General features: G+C 39.8%; 1 protein-coding gene across 1 annotated transcript; it reads right to left on the reverse strand.

Moving 5' to 3' along the window:
* Window positions 1-19,008: 19,008 nt before the first annotated feature.
* RPRM (reprimo, TP53 dependent G2 arrest mediator homolog) lies at window positions 19,009-19,343 on the reverse strand. The gene has a single exon (XM_057551845.1). The coding sequence runs from the start codon at window positions 19,336-19,338 to the stop codon at window positions 19,009-19,011; it is 330 nt and encodes a 109-aa protein (XP_057407828.1). The 5' UTR covers window positions 19,339-19,343.
* Window positions 19,344-24,819: the final 5,476 nt, after the last annotated feature.

The following is a 24,819-nucleotide window of genomic DNA, read 5'->3' on the forward strand; positions in this document are numbered from 1 at the left end:
TATGAATCTACCACCCAGCACCGTATTAGACAAGAATCATCTCAATAGAAGCCACGGTGGAAAGATAAATTAGGATGAGAACAGGATGCCACCATTGCTCTTCCCAAAGCTTGGCATTTTGTAAGCTCACAGCTGTGGGCCCAACTCTGAGGAAAGAGGTGGGGTGTGATTGAGGGGAAGAAGTTATTCAGTAGTAGGGAAGCTCCTATTCTAAGTTAAGTGGTTGTAGGAAAAGAAAATTATCATTTTGATATACTTGAGTTTGTAGAGTGAAATTTGTGTCCGTCATCACCTGAATCGTTCTCTTTCTTCTCTCACTTTCTTTAAATGCCAAACTCTCACTGTAGTAGCGTTCCCCCACCAAGAGTTTTTATGGAGCAGGAGGAGATTTTCACTATTTTCCTTATAAACGTCTATGTTGTGTTGAACTTTTTACAGCAGTACACATTTCTTCTGTAATTAAAAACCATAAAGAAAATAATAATTGACATTCTCCCACCCCCATACACATAAAACAGCAGGGTAAAATAAATCTCAAATGACCTGAAGGTTACATGTTTCCAAGGGAAGCATTCCTTTCATTATTAGCTGCAGTAATTGTTTGTATTTCTTCATTTAAATTTAAGTTAATTGACCAAATAATATAGATGAAGCCTTAAAAAAAAATGAATACTATGAAATGCTTTAGTTGGACCTTCTTCTTTTCGTAGCTTCAATTTTCGCAGCAATTGAAGTAACTTTTAACTCTGCTCATGCCTGTTAATGACTGGAAGCAGTCTTTCAGAATTTTCTCCCTAAGACAGCAGGGCAGAATTAATGGCAGTTTCAGCTCTCTTGAAGATTGATGCAGCATTGCAGTGCTTGGCAAAACGTGCGATCTTTTAATCAATCACTGAAATAAATCTATGCAACTGGTGTCAGGAACAAAAGTCATTTTACACTCACCTTCCCAATTCCCTGGAATCAAAGGAAATGGAATCCAAATTAGACTCACTGAGCCACACTACTGAACCTCCACTCCCAAAAGGATTTCAAATTTGTCACTGTTCAGAAGACTTGTCTTGCAATGAAAAAATGGAGGTTGGCACATTTATCTATAAATACGAAAGTGATGGAGCATCCCTTATGGTCCTGGCTTATAAGTAGGCTAAGTCAGAATATTATTGCATGAATCCATAATTCCTAATCGCTGCCATGTAGACTGTATCTTTTCATAGGCTGCTAGAAATATTTTGCAGAAATCTTATCATTCATTCCGCTCACATAAGAGTTAATGAATACTTCTACACAGATTATTTTTTTACTTTTAAATATCTCGAGGAAAGAAGTTTCTCTAAAGGTATAATTTATAGCCTCACCCTCTTTACTTCTAGTAATTCCTTCCACATAAAATCAACTCTTGATTTAACCCAGGTAATGGAAAACATGAGTGAACCAGTGAGTACAGAAGATAAATAATTTAAAAAGTAATTTAACCTTGCCCTGCAGTGTGGTGGGACCATTACGTAGTGAAGAACAATGTAATGTTATCTTAGTAATGTTTTTAAGAGCTTTATTAGTTGACCCACCCAAAATTCAAGTGTGTATTAAGGGAGTGGCCATATTCAGCGCTCTTCAAATTCAGGGCCAAAGTAGCATCTTAAATCATCTTCTTGGCCTCTGTGTCTGAACACGTAGCCTCTCCCTGAACACTTTGTTATTTGCCTAGGATCTCACTGAATATGCAGGTAGAGAAAGCAGCACAAATGTATAGTTGACATGAGGAGATGTAGCTCTCAGGCTTACATTTGTCCTTTTTCTTTTGATTCATATCAGTCAGCATGGCATACATATAGACCCCAGGATGAAAAGCACACTGGGGTCTTCATAGCAGATCAGAGGAATGGAAAAGAAATAGGGAACAAGTGACCAAAGTTGGGAAGCTAATTCAGCTGTAATTTTGGCTCCAGATGAGAGGAGCCATCAGCTGTCCAAATCCCTGTATACATAGAAATATGGGTAACTTGAATTTATCCTGACTATCATAAGTACCCAGAGCACATGCTGTAATTGTTGAGACATAATAGAAATAGTTTCAAAGGAACATTATGCTCTATGTAAAGAGCATTACAATACTAGATTGTCACAGCAACAGCTAGAAGTATATCCAAACAAAGTTCCAGCTTCCTGAGAGAAAAATTTTGGCTGGGTATCAGGATCAGTGCAATTCTGCAGCAGAAGCCAGGACACTGGGCAGAAACCAGCTATGTAGACTAGACAAACAAGTGGACTTCAGGGGAAAAGCTGTGGTTCTCTGGAATCAGGATTGTCTGGGCATCACCTTGAACACACCAGATATTGTAAGATCCCACCAGCTAGTCCTCTGGGAGCTACTATAATATTCTCTAATTGTCTCAGAAACTGGGCAGAAATGAGCCTTTGGTGGAGGGCTTCAGGGCTGAAGATTCAGCATAGTTGAGAAAGTCAAGAGCATCAGTTATTTCTATTAGCTAGATGTTTAGAGTCCTCTCCCACCCAACCATTTTGCTTCCAGGTGCCCAAGAGACCTAGGACATGGATGAACCACAAGATTCTTTCTATGAAGCATGTCTCTCCCCATCGGAGTTTAACACCAAATCATCTGTTTTTTTTATGTCTAAGTTTGAAGATGATTTATTGTCATTTCAAAGCATATGCTACTTTGTGTTTTATAAATGGACACTCGGTGAGATATATCCTTTGAAAGACATTCTTTAAGGCTATGTTTAATCAGACTCTAGCACTCAGAATGATGGTGTTCTTGGCAGAATTTCAAAATAAAGGCCACTCTGAGGACAGGGCATGATATTATATTTTAGCAAGGAGTATCTAAGCAAGATCATAAAATGGCAATACCAATTACAGCGACTTTGGAATACAGGAATGAGAGGGCACACGAGGCTGTAAAATTAGGTCATTTTTGATAATAAGGTATGTTTAAGAGCGGTGTCACTTAGAAACATAGGCAACTCAGGTTTTAGGATTAAATGATTTTTCTCCTTTTATCATAAAATGCAAAACATATGCCATTAAGAAGACATTTAACCAATGTTAAGTGTATAACATTTTCTTTATTGAAATAAATGATAAAAACCAGATGATATGTGGAGAATATTATAAACTTTCCCAAAACTATAGTAGATATTTACATACTAGAAAACCCATAGCTAAGGCTTTTGTGCCAGGGATCAGACAAGCAGCACAGTGACACAATTCCAACAGGACTGATTTTAATTCAGGATGAATGAGTAGTCTCCTGCTCAGTGAAACTTATTACCTCCTCTCTTTCCAGTGAGATGAACAAAATCAATCTGTATTCAGAAAGGCAGTCTTCATGTCTCCACTGTGTCTGTATCAACTAAGAACATCTCTGCCATCTGGAAAGAAGTCTATCCGAAAACATTACTCTTGTTGGAAAAATATTTTTAAAAAAACTTTTAGGAGTCATGACAAACTAAACTATAGTATTGTGGAAAGGTATTTTGGAATTTGACAGCACACTGGCGAAAACCTCATATCTATTCTTCAGAGCAGTGACTGTGTCTTTGCAATGCTGTGCAGATTCTGAAATACAATGCTATAATTACAGGCTTGGATTCTGTGTGTGTTCTCAAGGCTTGAGACATAAAAGTATTAAATTTTCTTCTCTAGAAGCAATGAAAGGTTTCTTAAATCTGATTATTTGGTGTGGCAGAGACCACATCTTATGCTGTATTAGAAAGAATGATTTATCCATTAACACCTTTCACCCATACAGTAAGGAAACAAAATCCTGCTAAATCTATTAGAGTCTGTACCTCAGGGATCCTTTTGTTTGGGATAAATAGGTGCCCCCAAGCCAGCTTAGTTTTTCTTTAGAGGCAGGGAGCTTAATGGAAGAATTAGCGTTTGAACTTGAAGAAAGCTGAGAGGCTATGTCTGCACCTGCCTCAGTAAAATAATCTCAAAGTCATTTTGAGTGTAACTTCTAGACGAACCAATTAGGAGTGATCCATTTAGAACTGAGGTCAGAAACTTATATTTATGGCCAAGATATAATGAAAGATGGTTTTAGCACAATGGGAGAGTTATGAGAGAATGCAGGCATGTGAGTGAGAAAGGAGGATTCAGCCTTCGTATTTGTACCTCAGGTCTGGTTACTTCTGCCAAAATCCTGTAACTCAGGCAGGCTTCCTCCCAAGTCCCTAAGCAGGCTGCTGCTTGTTTGAGCCGGACAGCAGAGCCACCTGCTAGGTGCCTGTGCTTTCCTGTCCCCCTCCAAAAACAGAGTCGAGAATAATGAAAGCACAAGATTGGAAGGTGCCTCACAGATCTAGCCTAACCATCTAATTCTTGAATCTCCTGTAATATCCCTGCTGAATGGACATCCAGAAACAAGAAATGTATTCTTTCCAAAGGCAGTTCACTTCATATTTGTCCAGCTCCAACTATTAGAAAAATCTCATCTGTTAAGAGTTGAATTCTCTTTGCATGTAGCTTCCTCTACTCCTCACTGTTGCCAGTTTTACTACTTGAATTCATACTAAACAAAAGTAAGGCTTCTTGTTTGTGGTGGTTTCTCAGATGTTGAAGCACAGCTATCTTGTTATCCCCGAAGCTTTATTTATTTATTTTTCTTCAGTGGTAAACACTGCCAGCTCTTTTGACCATCTTTCATCTAACATGGTTTTAGAACCTTTACCAGCATAGTTATTTTCTTTTGAATACACTGACTCTGTTTACAACTTTTTAAAAATAAGGCATTAGGACCAGAACCACTCTAAAACTGGAAAAATCTAGAAACAAGAGAGTTGGCCTCTTGCTCCCCCTTATAAGATTTTTTGTTTCCATTAATGCAGACTAAGTTCACACTATTTTTTTTTTTTCTTTTTGGCAATCTCAATATTTCATTGGCCTGTCCAGAGATTCTTCTTGAACAAAACTCTACATCTCTTATATTTATGGTCTGTTGATAAGCCACATTTTCCCCCATTCTATACTTGGCACAGTGGTTTTAGACCCAAGTACACGACCTTGTGTTTTTCCAGATTAAATTTTATCTTGCTAAGATCAGACTATTACTAAAATCTCTCAGAATCTTTTGGTACCCAGATTTAGTCAGTCAATATATTCTACTTCTACTCCTCAGTTTCCTCATAAATGAAAATACAAACTACCTCATAAGATGATTGTGAAGACTGTGATCCAACACATGGAGAGTGATTAGCATGGGGACAAATATATAGTAAGTGCTCATTAAAGCATATTATTATCATTTTGTAAGCAAGCCCAGTCTAAAAACAAGTCTTTTAACCTTAAAGTGTAATTGTTGACATCATCTAAATAAGCCCCAACATTTTAGAATAAAATATTTTAGTCAAATCTATATTGTAGGCAGAGTTTGAATGAAAAAATTTTAGAGCAACATGAAATAAGTGAATTCTAGAGGCCTTTACAATTATAGAATTAGAAGAGAAAAAAAAAATTAAATCTCTATGCATTTCCAAGTAAGAAGGCTACCTAACTGAATGAGTTGAGGCTCATTTTGAATTGCCTCCTAAAATCTACATTTCCACCTCCTAGGGCCATCTGCTACTGGCAAACTCTAAATCTACCAAAATGATAAATTGCTTTGCATTTCCTTTATGTGAAATCATTACTCAAAGCTATAGGGGTGAGTTGTTAATGACAAATCTCCATGTGTGTGAGAAAGTTGAAATTTTCCTTACTGTCAATTCATTACCAGAAGAATTAGCAGGATGACATATTGAAAATGCTCTTGGCTTGTAATGCTTTCAGATCTGGGTTCACATCGTAGCACAAGATCATTTTAACTGTGTGACCTTGGAAAATTTACTAACCCTCAGTCCCTCCATTTTCTCATTTATGGGAATGGGGTAGCAGTAACTTCTAGAATTGTAAGGAATTTGAAGTAACATATGAAAAAGTAACAACTATGATTAATATTAGCAGTTTTATCAATCACTCATATGCATGATGATGACAACAATCAACTAGAATTTATGTGATGCCTACCCAGTTTCCATGAGCAGAATTTGAAGATCAGCCATGCCAATAATATAATCCAATAGAATATAATAGTAAGAGAATATTAAAAATAGGAATATATTGTATTGTGTTTAAGTGCTTTGGAATCACTGTGAAAGTAAGATTCTCTTAAAATAATAACTTTTCTTAATTGAAAACACAGGATAGAAGAAAGCCAGATGAGCTTATAGAATGGCCTAATATTCTGGCATGTAATATCATTAAAACATGGGAATACTAAAATTTCGTAACTTCACTCAACCTTTCTTAAGTGACTGCTTCATGCCAGGTAACCCACACTCTAAGAAGGCAGTGTCCTTGGTGGTCATAAAACCTTTCTCATAGCACTCTTCAAGGTCTAAAGCACTCTTTAGGAATCCATAGAATTGTAAATTGAAAATATTTTATCGGAAATCATTGAATCATGGAACACTGTTAACTTTTCCTTTCTTTTACTACATAGCACTTTAAGCATGAAATGAAACAATACCAATAGCAAGTGTTCATCCTTTGAGTAGCTTTTCTTTATCTTAATAGTCAGTGAAGTCTTTATTTGCTTTGTAGAATGAAGTATGATGTTGGGAAATTAAAATACATTTAACAATTGCAAAGAATTCAATAAAATTTAATCTCTGTATTATACTATTTGAGGTGTACAATCTCATCCAAAAGATAAACATGGATCTACTGTAATTTTTAAATAGATGTTTGTCCAAAAGCTAAAGGAATCCTTTAACAAATCTCCTTTAAAATGAAGAATACATTTCAATTGTAAATTTTCAAATTTGGTTCTTTATATATGATCATTTTAAAGTGAAACATCTCATATTTACCAGAGTTAATTGTTTTGCCAACTCTAAAAGTTTTTACTTATAAATATTCCAAATAGTAGGGAATTTTAATAAAGAAACATTAAAAAAAAATTTATTGGGGGTGTGGCCAAGATGGCAGAGTAGGAAGACTTTGAACTCACCTCCTCCTACAGGCACACCGTAATTACAACTACTTACAGAGCAACTATCTATGAGAATGACGTGGAGATGAGCAGAAAAGATTTTGCATAACTGAAGAGATAAGGAAGGAGCCACAAATAGACATATGGGGGGGTGGGGACACTGTATAGTTAGGACCCACCCTCCCAGAGTTGGTGACCCACAAACAGGAGGAATATCACAGCCACAGAGGTCCTCCCCAAGGAGGGAGGGATTTGAGTCCTACATTTGGCTTCCCAGCCCAGGGGTCCTGCACTGGGAAGACGAGCCTCCAGAATATCTGGCTTTAAAAACCAGCATGGCTTACACATGGGAGAGTTGGAGGGTTAAAGGAAACAGAGACTCTACTTTTAAAGGGCACATACAAAATCTCACATGCTCTGAGTCCCAGAACAGAGGTAGTAGTTTGAAAGGAGCCAGAGTCAAACCCATTTGCTGACCTTGGAGAGCCTCCTGGAGAGGCAAGAGGCAACTTCGACTCCCCCTGGGAATGGAGACACTAGCAGCAGACAGTTTTGGGAATTCTACTGCAATGACCCTGGTGCTGGCAAGTGCCATTTTGGAATCTTCTCTCTAGCCTATTAGTGCCAGGGGCTTGCCCTGCCCATCAGCGGGTCCGCGGCAGCTGTGCACCACTAGGCTATGCAGCTAGCCATGTAGGGATCCTGCTCCATGTGGCAGCAGGTCCAGGGTAGCTGCATGCTGCCAGACTGCACAACCAGCCACATGGGGAGTCGGGCCCATATACGAGCGGGCCCGCAGCCACTGCACAAGGCAGGGCCTTGTAGCCAACCAGGCCAGGGGCCAGTCCCACCTGCCCCCACACCCACAGTAGTCAGCCCCACCACAAAAGAAGGGAGCATGCAGCCCACATACGCGGCATACCTAGAGGTTAGAATGCTACTTGGCCCCATAGGAAATCTCCTACATAATGCCACTTCTGCAAGATTGGGAAATGTAACCAGCCTACCAAATACATAGAAATAAACGCAGAAATTTTGCAAAATGAAGAGACACAGGAATATGTTTCAAACAAAGGAACAAGATAAAATTTAAGAAAAAAAGAATTAAATGAAGTGGAGACAAGCAATCTACTTGATAAAGAGTTCAAGGTAATAAAGATGTTTACCAAACTTGGGAGAAGAATGGATGGACACAGGGAGAATTTCAACAAAGAGTTAGAAAATATAAAGAAGAATCAAATAGAGCTGAAGAATACAATAACTGAAATAAAAAATACAATAGAAGGAATCAATAGTAGATTACATAATACAGAGGAACAGATCACTAAACTGGAAGATAGGGTCATGGAAATCACCCAAGATGAACAGAAAAAGATTTTTTAATGAGGATAGTTTGAGAAATCTCTGGACAACATCAAGTAGAGTAACATTCACATTATAGGGGTCTCAGAAGGAGAAGAGAGAGAGAAAGGGGCAGAGAAGTTATTTGAAGAAATAATAGCTGAAAACTTTCCTAATCTGGGGAAGGAAACAGACATCTAGGTCCAGGAAGCACCGCAAGTGCAAAACAAGATAAACCCAAAGAGATCCACATCAAGATACAATTGCAATTAAAATGGCAAAAGTTAAAGACAGAATCTTAAAAGCAGCAAGAGAAAAGCAACTAGTTAGGTATAAGAGTACTCTCATACTACAATCAGCTGACTTTTCAGCAGAAACTTTGCAGTCAATCCATAAGACAGTGGCTTGACATATACCAAGTGATGAAAGGAAAAAACCTACAACCAAGAATACTCCACCAGGCAAGGTTAGCATTCACATTTTAAGGAGAGATAAAGAGATTTACAAGACAAGCAAAAGCTGAAAGAGTTCAGCACCATTAAACCATCCTTATAAGAAATGTTAAAGGGACTTCTCTAAGTGGAAAGGCCGCAAATAGAAATATGAAAATTATAAAAAGAAAATTTCACTGTTAAAGGCAAATATGTAGTAAAGGTACTGGATCAACCACTTATAAAGCTAGTTGGAAGGTTAAAAGTAAAAAGTAGTAGAATCATCTATATCCACAATAAGTAGTTAAGGGATACAGACAACAAAAACATGTAAAATATGATGTCAAAAACATTAAAGGGGAGAGGGTGGGCAGTAAAAATGTAGGGTTGTTAGAATGTGTTTTAACTTGAGATCATTGACTTAAAATTATATACTATATAGACACAGTAATCTAAACAGTGTGGTACTGGCATGAAAATGGACACATTGATCAATGAAACAGAAAAAAAGAGCCCAAAAATGAACCCACACCCATATGGTCAATTAATCTATGACAAAGTATGCAAGAATATACAATGGGGAAAAGATACCCTCTTCAATAAAAGGTGTAGGGAAAACGGGATAGCTACATGTAAAAGAATGAAACTGGACTATCTCTCACACCACATAAAAAATAAACTCAAAATGGATTAATGACTTAAACGTGGGACCTGAAACCATAAAACTCCTAGAACAGCGGTCCCCAACCTTTTTGGCACCAGGGACCGGTTTCGTGGAAGACAATTTTTCCACAGACCAGGGTGGGGGGGTGAGGGGATGGTTCAAGTGGTAATGCGAGTGATGGGGAGCGGCAGATGAAGCTTCGCTCGCTCGCCCGCCGCTCACCTCCTGCTGTGCGGCTGGGTTCCTAACAGGCTGTGGACCAGTACTGGTCCGTGGCCCTGGGGTTGGGGAACCCTGTCCTAGAAGGAAACACAGGCAGTGAGCTCTTTAACATCAGTCTTAGATGTCAAATATATTTTTTTGGATCTGTCTCCTCAGGTAAGGGAAACAAAAGCAAAAATAAACAAACTAAAAAGCTTCTGCACACCAAAGGAAACTACCAACAAAATGAAAAGACAACCTACTGAGTGGGAGAAGGTATTTGTAAATGATATATCTTATAAGGGGTTAACATCCAAAATATACAAAAAGCTCATACAACTCAGCATCAAAAAAAAAAAAACAACTCAGTTGAAAAATGGGACCTGAATAGACATTTTTCCAAAGAAGACAAACGTATGGCCAACAGTCACATGAAAAGTTGCTCCACATCACTAATCATCAGAAAAATGCAAGCAAAACCACAATGAAACACCACCTCTCACCTGTCAGAATTGCTATCATCAAAAGGACAACAAATAAGAGATAAGGTGAGCGTACCTGTTGTGATGAGCCATATGAGAAACACGCTCCTAAACACCAGTCTTTATGGTTGATAGATTTCCTCTCTGAGCCCCACCATCAGCTCCTCTTCCCACTTGTGAATACGAATGAAAAGGTTCACTCATACAAGTCTCATGGGAGGAGAAGATACTTGCAAAGCAGCTAGTCACAGTTAGCAAGGTAATTTCCCTAAGTCAGAAGTGTGGAGCAGGCAAAGCAGCTGGAAACCCCCCAGAATGAACAATGACAGTTCAATTTCTGTACAGATAAGAAAGCTAAGTGAACTGTCTGGGTTAGAATGAATTTAGATGAGGGACAGTTAAGGAACAGAGAATAAGGAAGGATTCAAAGAAAGGTAATAAAAATATCACATGTACCTATAGGGCAGCAGCATTTCCCAGGAAGATGGGTCATGGCAGAGGCTTCATCAAAGTGAGTTTGTCAGATCACCTTGGGAAATGCTAAATATTTTCTCTATCCCATGGAGAGTCATGAAGCCTAGAAGAGAGATCCTGCAGCAAATGAATCTGCCTAGTTTTGTCTAGCACTACTTTATCATACTAAAGACACTTTTTAGCACAAAATTTACCATCTCATCTTGAAGACATTTTTATGCCTTGTCAGGTCTACGGAGGGCAGATGATTTTATTCTCATAAACAAACAAACAAACAAACAGAGATGTCAGATAACTGGTAGAAATTCATATCACCAGGTGCAAGGTGGTGGCAATGCCTGTCCTCCAAATCCAGGTTGTTGCCCAGGCTCTTAGAACATCAGCTCAGACACAAAGACTCTTGGAAGAAATTATAAAAGGCTTCTGAGCCTTGCTGGAAGATAGTTGACAGAATAAATAGAGTAAATAATTTTAAAAGGAATACTAAATTAAGAGTCAAGAGATGCAGGTCCCATTACTGGCTTCACCACTGGCTGGCTGTGTAGAACCTTGGGGAAAAATTTTACCTTCTCCAGGCTTTGGTTTCCTTGAACGAAGTGACAATCATTTTAGGCCATGCAGCAACATCCCTACTGCTTCTTCTAATAATAGAATCTCTTTCTCATGTAAGGACTCGCAGCCTTGTGGTTTGACTCTTGTGGAAGTTGAACTGACTCTATTTCCCCTTGCTACCTCCCCTCTCACCACATGGGTGGTATTGGCTGAGCACACCCTTCTTCTGGCACCTACCTCAGTCACAGAGATTTGTTCAGGGATGGATACATGACCCAAACAGGCCAGAGTTTGCCCAGGAAAAGACAATTTCTTCCTGCTATGGTTGTTAAGCTGGTATATATGGTAAGATGTGAGTGTGAGCCTATAGGAATCACTTTTATTCTTTTCTTTTTCCTGCCATGTGGAAAGAGCTTTACTGAAATATGGAGAGAATGGAAGAATCTGGTAACATCATATATCAGCTTTTCAGACAGCTGAAGCACCTGTATCCGTGGACGTGGAAGTCACAGAAGTCAGTAAATTCAGTTTTGTTTTTCTTTTTTAATTAGCTTGAATTGGGTTTATGTTGGTTGCGACCCAAAGAATCTTAATTAATCCAGCCCATTCTCGCTTGAACATTTCATGAATTTAGAAGATACTTATGTTACTTAAAACAAGGAGAGATTATTTTCTTAGAAAGTTCATCTGTGAAGTTGGGGAGGGAATTTCACACTTGATCCTTTTGTTAATTATTCATTCACTGAAAATTCCTGGTAAGGGCAGTGAATAGAACACTCATTCCCAACCTGAATTTGTAGAAAAATATAAGTAGCCTCCAGAAATTCATTTGCAGCATTTTCTTCCAGCTTCCACCTTCATGCTCATTTTGAGCTTGAGTATATAATGTACAGTGAGCCTTGTGTATGATACCTAAAGACAGGGAAAAGTCAAATTAAGTTGAGTAGGTCAGATCCCCCAAATCAATATAGAGAAGAATGGAGGATACTTCATGTGTAAGGGGAAAAGTCACAAGTGTGCATGGCTCATACAGCTGGATCTCCAAGGACACATGGGCACAAATCAAGCAGAAGATAGGATGGAAACGTAGAAGGCCCCTTTAAATTCCATGATATTTTGCAGTCAACTTCCAAGATCTAAGTTAGTACCCTACCCAGTGCAGAGTCATGCCATAATGGACACTAAATAATACATATTTATTGATGATAAAGATAAGAAGATCTGGCAAGTCCTCTTTGACCTCTGGGTATAAGAAAATTGAGCTGGCTAACAGGATGCTTGCAATTAGTCCAAGACTTTGCAGAGTAGAAGAGAGAAATGGAGAAGGAATTAGCAGTCTTCCACATTCTGCTCACATTGCTGAGCTCAGTAGTCTTTGATCCTTTTATTAAGTCCTCTAAATGTAAAATTTTTTAGTCACTGTTTTGAGAATTCAGAATCTGCCTGTTAATTTCTAGAGACTTAACTAGATAGGTTCTTTTTGTTTTCATCGATCTTCTTCAAATTTAGGGTCCCCTCTCATTTCTCTTAGCTTAGCTTTTAAAGATTTTCAAGCTTGTACAATATATTATCTTTGACTTTTCTGTTCCTTGGGGATTTAGCTTCTTTTTCTTTCCAATTCTTAGATGAAGATTGAAACATATATCTCAAAATATAGATGTATTGTAAGACTCCAGGCACCTTCTATAAATCTTATTTACTGAACATTTTGGGAGTATTTACTTGCAACTTTTTCTATGCATTGTTTTATTGTAAGCAAGTAAATAGTGTAAAACAAAGAACTGGGGAATATGTGATGCTTACATTTAGTCTGCAGCGAAATGGATGTGTTTCATCGGTATACAATACGAGAAACACAGAGTGTGAGTGTGCGCATGTGCGCCTGCCTCAATCAATACTATTTAAAATATGAACTACAAGATCCCGCTCAATTTATAGGAAAATAAATAAAGCCAAAGAGACACTCTGTATCCCAGAGGGATTCTTTTCCCAAAGCAATCAGACATCAAGAGTCTTGGTCTGATAAAAATCAATGACTCTTTCAGGGAAGTAGATCTTTAGATGTGGGTCAGGGAAGGAGTACATAATGAGAGAGGAATTGGTGAGGACAGAAGGCAAATACGAAAAAAAATTGGTAAGAGAAACTGTAACATTGTCTCACTGTAATTAACCATGTCAGTGCATGGGCTATGGCATGATTACGTAAGTATACTGATATCACTGTGACTTCCAGACATAGTAAATAGAAACAGTTTATTTATTATTTGACTTTGTGGGTAGATCATATGCCTTCCCTTATGTGTGTTTATCTGTGCCTGTGTTTCATGGCTCAAATGAATAGAAATCATCTCATTTTCTTTAGTAATAAGTTGTACCACATATACATGGGTGCTTGACAAATACTATCTAATTGTTTGAATTACAAGTTCAAAACATATTACTATCTAATAGAAATCACTTTTAAAATGGGGGCAGGGCAGACTTTGGTTCCAACATTATCACAGATCATTTGACCTTCTATATATTGATCACTCTGTGCCTGCATTTACCCACACAGAAATATTCAGCAACTGAGCGCTTACATGTATTTAGGAAACTATTTACCCATAATCCCTTCAAAGTATATATAAACAGTCAAATAAATGAAAATATAACTTGTTTATTCTCATTTAGGATGGATTGTTATTTGAGTTGGCAGTAAGCCACTGTTTACAAGCTTACTGAGGAATATTTTAAAATGCATTTAGTTATCCTTACAATAATAGTCCTTGTAGAGCTCCCCTCCGATATATTCTGAATTTCTCAAATATAAGTAATAAATTTAGATTATTCTATTATGATCACCAGAAATGTTACATGACTTGCTGGTAATATTATATACTTTATTTTTTCCTGAACTATACTTTGCAAGAATTTTTAAATCTAAGCTGATGCTATAAAATTAATCCTGGACTTTTAAACATTTTAAGCATTTAAAACAATACAAAAATATCTGGAAAGAAGGACAGAGTGATATTGGCTATGAAAGCAGTTAACCATTGAGCCTTTAAATTCAGACATTAGGTAACTATTACTACTGTTGGAGCGGACATTAAAACACATCCCATTTGAGCTATCGTGCACATATCTAAGTGGAATTTGGCAGGTGGGTAAAAGACGTATTGATTCCTGTTTGGGGTATTGCTGTAGACTTAACTTCTTCAACAGGCTTTCAAACTAGATTTGAGTCTTCCAGAACAAACTGAACCCTGGAATCCTTTCCTGGCATTGCAACCCCCAAAGTGACAAGTCTAATAAGCCAGGGCTAAGGAAGGCTATAAACTGCATGCGAAACAGCTGTTGTGTGCTCTTGCAGAAGCTCAAAGGGAAAAAAAATGCTTTGAGGGAGAAAAATTGGCTGTTAATTAATCTTCGAACACCCAAAAAGTTTCTATAAACAACAATGCGTATTAGTCTAAATGTATATGGACCTAGAGGAATCATTTGTTGATTATGTGCTCCCCGGTTCACTGGGCTTTCCTTTCATTGCTTCGTCCAGTGACAACACGGAGATCTGGGATATTTAAGGCACCGGTTAGATGATGTGTGATCTGTCAGCATAGAAACTGCTGTCTACCTAGGCCTGGCTAGGTGTCTGAAATTTTGCTTTGGCTATTGTAAATAACATCCCGAGTTGAGGAGCACTTGACTTTAGCGGGAGGGTGTTTCCTACCTGAAGGACCAAGATTGGAATGACAAAATATATTCTAAGATACCTATTGAAATGAGCTAAGAAACCTCTTAAGAGACAAGGAAATATTAAACAAATTAATTCAATAGAATCGTTGAATAGGAGTATCCTTTTATAGATAGAATCTATCTTCCTCATTTTAGGGCTGATGCCACTCAGTTATTTAGAGACCAGAACCAAACTTTGTTACATCATAGGCCAGTATGCTTTTTCCTCCCTCGCTCAGAATTAGTGTAAGAAGACACAGTAACAGACTGGCCCAGGATCCAATGAGAAGCCAGGGTGGCTTGAAAATCAGAAAACAGGCACAGGGAGCCTTAGACTTAATACAGTAGTGTGACCTTTATGCTTAGACTCCCTCAAGCAGACCTGAAGGTGTTCAACACTCAAGTCCTTATACATTTGCAGAGAAAGTGGGAAGATTCGTAACAACAGTCTTAAGAAAAATAACATGTATTAACAATTGGCTAAGCTACTTATGTAGAGGCCACCCAATTAGGCTCAGAGGCATCAGTGGCTATCTGCGCAGCCTGAGCGGGGTTACAACCCTGCTAATCCACTTGCTGTGTCTCACAAAAACCTCTCCCTGTTTCTGCTGTATTTCCAGAAGGGTTTCAGGAAGTATCAGATGCCTCCCCATGGACCACATGCCAGATCCAGCAAGCTTTTACAGGAAGCCATCTCTCTCTCTCTCTCAGGACTTCCCACTAATTACTGACCACATGGTGGACTTAAGTGTGGGATGATAAAATCTGCCTGTTTGCATCTATCCCTCTCAATTCCCAGTGTCTTAAGGCTGACATTGTTTTCTTATATGAAACCCAGAAAGTGACTTTTAAAACTTACTTTCCTTGTAGCACATCTGCGGGAAAGGATCAACATGTCATAAACTCTAGGCAGGCTTTAAAAGTTTCATTTAATGCATTTGTTAGGATCAGGAATAAAGACAGTCAAAGGCAGAGTGAGACAGGGAGTGGTGTAGGGCCTGAGAAAGTGGTTGCCGTGTGGCCACTGGGGGATAGGGAATGTAAAAAGCTTCTTGCACACGTCGCCTCATCTATAAAAACCAGAACCACTTGGCATCTCTCTAAGTAACAAATGGATCTAAGGGCTGTCGAGAAGAGTTGGCAGGAAATGGTCCCCAGGGCTATGATATTTTCAGATCATGTGCATTTCCCTATAATGCATAGTTCATGGATTACAGAACTCTGTTCACATGTCTTTTCTATCTAAGGACTAAATTTTGCAGGTTATGATTTGTCTGACTATCACAGTTTCTGGTGGTAAGAGAATAAATCTGGATAGTTGAGATAAGGAGAAACTGTAAATTTTGCTTTCGAGGTGCAGGGAGGAGGAAAGCAGTGTGAAGAAGTATTAAGAGGAAAAAGGATGGAGAGTGATCGTAGTGATAGTGGAGATAAAAAGTATTAGTAGAGGAAAGAGTAGTAGAAAGAGTATTAGTAGAGGAAAGAGTAGTAGGGGCCTTGGGCAAGCCCCTCTCTCAACTTTCAGGAATTTGGCTTTTAATGGAAACCTCTGTTCTATACGAACAAATACACATTGACCTGTAGGTTTGAGACCTTTCTGTGTCTGACATTCACTGTAAGCAGGTACCTTGTACTCAGCAGAGCACAATGTAAGATTCCTACACACACACTCTAGCTGATTGGTTTTTTATCCTAAATCAGTTTCCACTAACAGCACTGTGGGCTAATAAATCTGTGGGAAGAAGAGATCCTCAGCAAGACATTGCAGCCACAAAACCCAAAAACTAAAACAAAAACAAAAAACTGAGTTTAATTTTAAAAGTCTGGTTTGTCCTTGAGTGAACTGGTTGTTCTGCTTTGTTTCTTTCTTTGAAATATGGAGGCCACAGAAACTGTCTACAAAATAAGAAGTCTCCATTTCCTATCTTACTCATTAAAAAAGTAAACTGCTTTCCACGACTCACTCTTGACTACATGTTGACCCTGCTCCCCTGCCCAGACATAAGTAAACAAGCAAACGCTACCTGCTGAAAATACAGGAACAACAGGCAAAACTTCAAAATCCTTGCTTTTGCAAGCCTGGTATCTATTAGCAGTCAAAAAACCATTCTAGGTCATAATTCCTGACAGGATTTACTTTGGGAGTGAAACAGACACTTTAAGCAGACAGGATGTCAAAGGACACTCAAACCTTTCCATCCCAACCCTTGATCACTGACATTGTTTATACCAGTTGTGCCTCTTCCCAATTAAATGGGACACTTCGTCGCTTTTTTTAAAATTTTAGTCCATCTTATATCTGCTATTGTGAAGCCTTTAATTGCTATAGCATAGTAGAGGATTCTTTATATTCTTGAAAATATTTAGGATCCTACCCCAGGTGTAAAAATAAACTGCTCAAAACCTCTTGTCAAGTTTAAGCTTGAAGCTATTGTATCCTTTGGGTTATTTTCACATTCACGGTTTTCCAGGCTCTTCTTTCCAGATTCCCTTCAATTTCTGAGCCCAAAGACCATCTGTAGCTCCCTCCTGCCCAACTTTCCCAGTTTCCCAGTTTTAACACACATCTCCTGTATTCAGGACCTCGGCTAACTCCTCTGAACCTTTTTGCCTGGCCTGGGGCTGATAACCCAGGCCGGGTTTCTCTTTTAATACCGCCCTTTAGCTAGAAACGTAATATGGCAAAGACAATGCATGTCTTGTTTTAGTAACAATGGTTTACCCCGGGGAGAATTAGCGTCACTATGTACTTTAGGAACTACTTTTCTTCGTTTTTTTTTTTTTGTTTTTTTTGTTTTTGATCAGCATCCTGACGCCGTCTTGCTGACGTTGGTCAGGGGAAAGATGCCCTCCCTGAAGGCTGGACAAGCCGTCTCTTCCTTTCATTAGCGGTGTAACCCTGTGTTCCCACCGGAGCCCTGCACGGAAGTGTAATCTTCCCGCGGGGGCATCCCGTCGTCTCGCCTGGCTCAGAGAGCTGAGCCTAAATGAAATATAAAATATTAACTGTAAAGGAAAACAAAGGATGCTGCCTCCAGGACGGCTCCTGTGCTGCGGCTTGGCCATGTCTCACTCGTCCCTGGGCCTCTCTGTCTCGCTCCCACCCTCGTCCCTGCGTAGGATCCACGAGTTGAATCGCAGCTCTCCAAAGCGAAATCCACCCCGGACCGGTAACCCGAGTCCTCACCGTCGCCCGTTCCCTTCTGCCGGGAGCGCAGAATGACCACCAGGAGGCCAGGAACAAAACACTTAAATGTTGCATTTATTAAGGAAATGTTAAATAAGGGGGGGGGGGGAGTCAGAACGGTGTCACGAATGTCAAGAGCACTTTTGTGGCGTAAACCGTGCGGTCACGAGCTCGGAGTTCTATTCCGAGTCTTTGTCCCGGGGCCAGCTGGAGGGCCAGCCCCTCCCCCCGCCCCCCAAAGACCCAGTTGGAAATGCATGAAAAGAAACAACTCACCCCATCCACATTCACAGGCTCCCCCTCCCCCCACCCCTTCTCCCAACACAAAACTCTAACCCCCAGGCAGGCAAACAGGCCACTAGGGCGGAAAAAGACTTATCAAATATTTGTATTCAAGCAAACAAACACAAAATCCCTTAAAACGGCACGTTACAATCAATCATAGGTATTTATCGCCCCTCCTGCCAGGGCTGGGAGGAGCGGGAGGGAATGGGCGCGAAGCCGGACACGGATTTGTGTGTCCCCGTTAGTTCGGTTAAGTGGAGTATACGCGGGTCACTTTTCCGGTCACCAGGCAAGCGGTGCCGTTGGTCTCTCCCTGCCCGCCCTCTCCACCTGCCCCCAGAGCTTGGCCCACCTGCGGGTGGAAAGGGGCCTTGGACCGGCCGGTGTCCCCGCATCCCGCGCCAGCGGCAGCTTCCAAAGTTCTGCGCCCCAATCGCCTTCTTCTTGCCACTTGCTGCTGGAGTCCAGAGTCAGGGCTCTCTTCTCCTATAGCCAGGCCTGGGGACTTTCAGAGAGCCAGCGAGCAACGGGTCGCTTCATCCCGAAAGGCAGAAGTCGAGAGAAATAATTGACTCCGACAGGTTTGCTTCGCCCAGTCTCGGATGGTGAGGGGGCGCGGCCCGGCTGGTGAAGTGGGGAGGCGTGGGGCGGCTGCCGCGGGGGCCGCGGGCCGGTCAGTAGGGCCCCACGACCACCGCCTCCACCTCCTTAGACGGTCTCCGGTCCTTCACTAGGAAGTTGATCATGCCCTCGGACTTGATGAGGAGGTTGCAGCCAAGGAAGAAGATACCGAAGACCACGGTGAGCGAGAGCACGCACATGACGGCGATCTGCACCACGCGCATGATATACAGGCTACGCTCGTCCGGGCCGCCCTCCGCGAAGCCGTCGTCGGTCACCACGGATGCCTGGGTGCAGCAGCGCACGGCGCGCTCCAGCGCCTCACTGCTGTTGGCTAGGAACAGGCCGGCCACATCGGTCTGGTTGCCCAGGGCCGGATTCATCGCGGGAGCGGGCGGGCACCTCGGGAGGCGCGGGTCCGAGGGGTGGGAAGGCGGTGGCGCGGGAGAAACAGGTGAGCTGAGCGCTCACTTGCAGACTTGAGCGCGCGGGGACAGCTCGCTCTCTCCTTTCCGAAGTCCCCGGGGCCCTGGGAGTTTCCCCGGAGCCTTTCCGACGAGCGCCGCAACCTGGGCTGGTCTGCGCCGTCTGCTCCTGCCCGGGCGGCGCTCGTTCCCGGCGCTTGCTCGACTGGGGTCTGTTGGAACTTGGCGGGGCTGGGCCAGCGGGGCCGTGGGAGGTGCGGACGGCGGCGGTAGGGCGGCTGCTCTGAGCGAACAGCGGCCCCTTCCGGCCGTGCCGCAGATCTGCGCCCGCCGCCGTTGGGCGGTGTGGGAAGCAAAGGGGCGAACCTCTTCCTGCTTTTCTTGCTTCGCCTATTTTCCAGCTCCAAAGGCTAGGCAGAGGTCACTGTACATTTCTGGGCTTGATGGATGATTGAAGCGTTTCGGGTGGGGGAAGGGTTGCGACCAGCTGAAAGTTTCCTAAGAACTGGGTCACACCAGCTCTGCGTGTCCTTTTCCTCCCGCCCCTCTCACCTCCAGGAGGTGGAAAGTGGCGATGAATCGCAGGTGCCAGATGGTGCTGGCGAATGCATGGACCTGCCGCCTGTGCCTGACTTTGTCTTGCATGCGACGTATGTCTAGTGGTGTAGGGGTGTATTTTTACAAAAGCAATGATTTTAGGAAGAAAGAAAGAAAAGCTGGGAGGGAAGGAAGGAGAGAAAGAAAGGAAGAAAAGGAGGGAGAGAGGAAGCGATTGGAAGACAGAGTAAGGCAGGCTTTATAGTGACTTTTGAGGCAAAGGAAAGGGGATTAGGAGAAGGAGGGGTTCTTCCGTGGCCTTTGTGTGGAGGTGGTCGCCAGGAACAGGGTCACCTCTCTGGTGAGGGAGGGGAAGGTGGACAGAATGGCTACCCTTGTAATCTCAATTGCAAATGAGTTTTTGGATGTGCTTCCAATGTTTTTCTCTGTTGGCAGTAAATCAGTTGTTTAAGGGAATTGCTCATCAACATCCATCACCTAGAACACTAGCCAGCTGCTGGAAGCCCTCCCCATTTTCCGTAAGCTGATATATTTCACCTTAGTCATTTTAAACAAAGCTACATATGTTTTAGGGGCCTGATTGAGACTTCAGTCCGTTATGATTCTGCTTCTGGTTTCAGTGAAATGTTACGAACCTGTCAGATTGTTTCTTGAGCTCTAGAAGAATACTTCAGGTTTTTGTTTTATTTTTTTAAATCTTTTCTACTTTTTTTATTTTCTTCCCCCTCTCTTCTTCTTCCTCTCTCCCTTCCTTCCTTTTTTCTTTCAACTGTGACAGCTGGAAACCAGTAACTTGAAGCCCAGTCCAAATTTCTGATAGACTATATTTACTAAATTTCTATTAAAACAAAGCAGCCGTCTTGCCATTTTCAACTCTATTCTCAATTCCATTATATTTTCTTGTTAAACCCTCTGATTTTTGTCTCCCCAAACATTATTTACTCCATGTTCAAAGGTTTCCTTAAATGTTTTCATAGTACTTCGTGACCACAATAAAACAGTGAACTGTATTTTACTGAAGAGTTTTCAACTTTTGGATGTTGATTGTATATCAGCCTCAATAAGTTTAGACCCTTCCAAATAGCTGTTTTTGTTTTGAAGGGATGTTTAATAGCTGAAGACCCAGGCTTCTGGGCCTCATCCTCAATTCACCTGATTTATTGCTCTACTTTCCCATGGTTATAATTGCCTTGAAGAATGCTTCCACTCCCAACAATTTCTTCTTTGGACAAATTTATTATTTATTGATTGGAAAAAAAAACATTTAAATCTCACTATACAGACTATCTTAGTTTAATATGGGTGATACTTAACAGTAAAACATAATGCATATGTGAAAAAAATTATAGGAGATTTTAAGATAATACAAAGCAATACTACCATGAATGGTAGAGGCAAGTAGTAGAAATTTAGAAAAACAAAAGGTGGAGAATAGAGGTCCACTTCCAGGGATATTAACTTGCACAGGATTGTATGTTTAGTAGAAGTTGGGTGCAGATGATTAGAGACAATAGCCCTCTCTTTATGTGACAAAAACAAAGAGAATTATAGTACATTTGTAAGGTCCGGTTACAAAAAGTTCCTATAAGTGTTAATTGAATCATTTCAGCATTTGAGTATATTTATTGATATTAACAGTACTACTGTTTTAGTCAGAAGTCATTGTTAAAAGGATCAAATTTTGGAGTCCAGTAGAGGTTTTATGTCTTTAAACCTCTGGATTTGAGGGGTATGTTCTTAAAAGAAATAACGTAACACTCTGACTTCATTTTGTTTCAGCTTTACTCCCAGCAGCCTCAGAGCTGTGGGTAAGATAGCGCTCTTCCCATCAGCTAGTTCAGATCTCTCTTTGTTTTCTTTACGCCTCCCGCCACCCCACCCCACCCCCACCCCACCCCCGCTCCCACCAACCTGATTTTGTTGGATAAGATTGCTTGGAGTATTTAGATGGAAATTAACTATAAACCTAGTAGTACAAAACTTACATTTATCACTCACTTATTACTGGATTTAAGGGGATACGGATGGCTAGAGCTTTTCTACAGAAATTGTTTATCTTTCTCTTGTATTTGGAAAATTTTTCTCTCAGCTTTACTCCAGTTATTCACCTATTTCCTAGAAGAATGTTAGAGATGTGGAAAAGAAATGTTGATATAGAAAAAATTTCTAGAAAAACAGATGGTGATGTGAAATGAGGTAATGTATTGATAACTCACTTAAAATAAAAGGATTTTGATACATACAATGACTCACTGTTATATTTATTTAACTAATAACCTCTCCTACTTTATTGGAAAGAATGTTTGATTGCAAAAAAGTAAATACAGTACTCAGCATTTCACAATATACATGTTACACAAGGAAGGAAACATTTGTCTATTCTTTCCCAAAAATATATCTATGACATAATAAATTCTATAAAGATAATCCAGGCTGTTATTGATGGGCATCTGTGATCAGTAGACATTGGATCTATAGTTTGAATAGTCTTGCTATAGGACCAGAAACTTTCAATATCAAAGGTCTTTTCCTTGATTCTCTCTCTGTGTATATCATGAAAATAGTAAGCAGACATTTTTAAAAAGAGAATATCAAATATTTAAAGGATCTTTATAACTTTGAAGCAAACTTTTTAAAAGATAAATTACGCTATATTACACAAGGTAAGTAGAAGTAAGAGTAAACACTCATATTCATTCATAAAGGCAGACTCAGCACCTGGAACACAAGAAGAAAGCCAGAAATAAGCCAAATAGGTCATCGAACCACCAAAATAGATATCATGAAAGCCAAGTACCTAAGCTTGTATATTTTTCTCCTGAAGTTGATCCCTCAAATTCCCTCAAATCTATGCATTTTTACTTCTCACACAGTTTTAACTCTCTCTTTTATCTCTTTTTCTTGATGACAGGACATCAGTATCAACATGTGGGTTGGAGAGGAGAAAACAGCCAGAGGTAGGTGCTTTTACAGCCACAAGGAATAACAGCAACAACCAGAAGGAAAAACATTAAACAACATACAAAAATTTTCTAAGAGTGTACAGTATTCGTTTGGGGACATTAAATATAGAGACAGACATTCTTAGATGGTTAGGAGTCTAGCAAAATGTGTAAAGACATGGACTTTGAATCCTGCTGTCTTCACTTACTAGCTGTGTGATCTTGGAAAAGTTCCTTTACTTCTTTGTACCTCATTTACTTATCTGTGAAATGGGGATGATATTTCACAGGAGGTTGAAAGGATTGATCTAATCTATGGAAATATCTGAGAATAGTTATTAAATAAAATAGTTATCAAACAAAATAGTTACCAAATAAAAATATATTGCAATAGCTCCCGAGGAGGCATCAATTGTATAGTTCTTTAAAAAAAGGCTGAATTTTGTTCAATATATTCTTTTTAAGAAGGCTGGAAAGTGAGTGATACATTTTAGAAATATTGCCATATGAAGTGATTGACCTTGTTAATGAAAAAAATTGCAAGGTTGTGGAGAAATTAAAACCCTTGTGAGTTGCTGGTGGGAATGTGAAATGGTGCAGCCTCTGTGGAAAATAGTATGGCGGTTCCTCAAAAAATTAAACATAGAATTTCCATATGATCCAGCCATTTGATTTTAGGTATATTCCCCCTAAAATTGAAAACAAGGGCTTGAACAGGTATTTGTACACCAATGTTCATAGCAACATTATTCACAGTAGCCAAAAGATGGAAACAATTCAAATGTCCATCAGTGGATGAAAGGATAAACGAGATGGTGGTATATACATACAATGGACTATTATGCAGCCTTAAAAAGCAATACAGTTCTGATACATGCTGTAACATGGATAAATCTTGAAGGCATTGCGCTAAGTGAAATAAGCCAGACACAAAAGGACAAATATTGTATGATTCCATTTATATTAGGATAGTCAAATTCATAGAGACAGAAAGTAGAATACTGGTTACCAGAGGCTAGGGAGAGGAGGTAATGGGGAGTTATTGTTTAACTGAAACGTATAAAGTTTCAGTTGGGGAAGGTGAAAAAGTTCTGTAGATAAATGATGGTGATGCTTGCACAACAGTGTGAATGTACTTAATGGCACTGAATTGTACACTTGAAAATTGTTAAAATGGTAAATTTTATGTTATGCATAACACAATAAAAATTCTAAATATTTTAATTAGATCTAACATAAATACTATATAAATTTCTGCAATTCAGGGAAGTTAGAAAATAACCCCCAGAAGTCATTATTCTTCTCCCCATAGCTCAAAGCCCTTAGAAATTTAGAGTATTTTCTTCCTGTCTTTTGCTATGGCTATTTTAACTTAGTCTTGACCATGCAGTAAATACAGTTTATACGTTACTTTTTCCCCTTAACCCTATATTTTCCCATAGCATTAAAAAATTATTATACGCACATTTTTAATGAGTGTATAGCACTTCATTATTGAACATACCATTGTTTATAAACCATTACTTTGTAGCAGGGCAGTTATGTTCCTCTCACATATTGTTATTGAATCAATTACACACAGAGAAGTTCTTGCTCATTAATGTTTCTATATTTAGATTACATTGATAGGATAAATTTGCACAATTGAAATTTTTGGTGAAAACAATATTTTTTTAAAAAAACAGCACGCAGCCAAATCGTTTGTAAAAACGGTATTACCAATCTTCACTCTCATTTGAAAAGCATACAAATACACATTTTATCACATTCTCTAGGTATTCTTAACTTCAGCTACTTTTAGAAACACCTAAAGTACTTAAAAAATTTTTGATATCCAAATCAAACCCACAAGGATTAAATCAGAATTTCTGACGGTAGGACCCGTGTCTGTATTTCTTAAAATTTCCCAGGTGATTCAATAGACCAGCTATAGCTGAAA

Source organism: Balaenoptera acutorostrata, chromosome 8 (assembly GCF_949987535.1).
Source record: "Balaenoptera acutorostrata chromosome 8, mBalAcu1.1, whole genome shotgun sequence".
NCBI lineage: Eukaryota > Metazoa > Chordata > Mammalia > Artiodactyla > Balaenopteridae > Balaenoptera > Balaenoptera acutorostrata.

What these genes read in the sequence shown, in the direction of transcription:
- RPRM (XM_057551845.1), bottom strand. Translation starts at nt 19,338, where the DNA reads ATGAATCCGGCCCTGGGCAACCAGACCGATGTGGCCGGCCTGTTCCTA.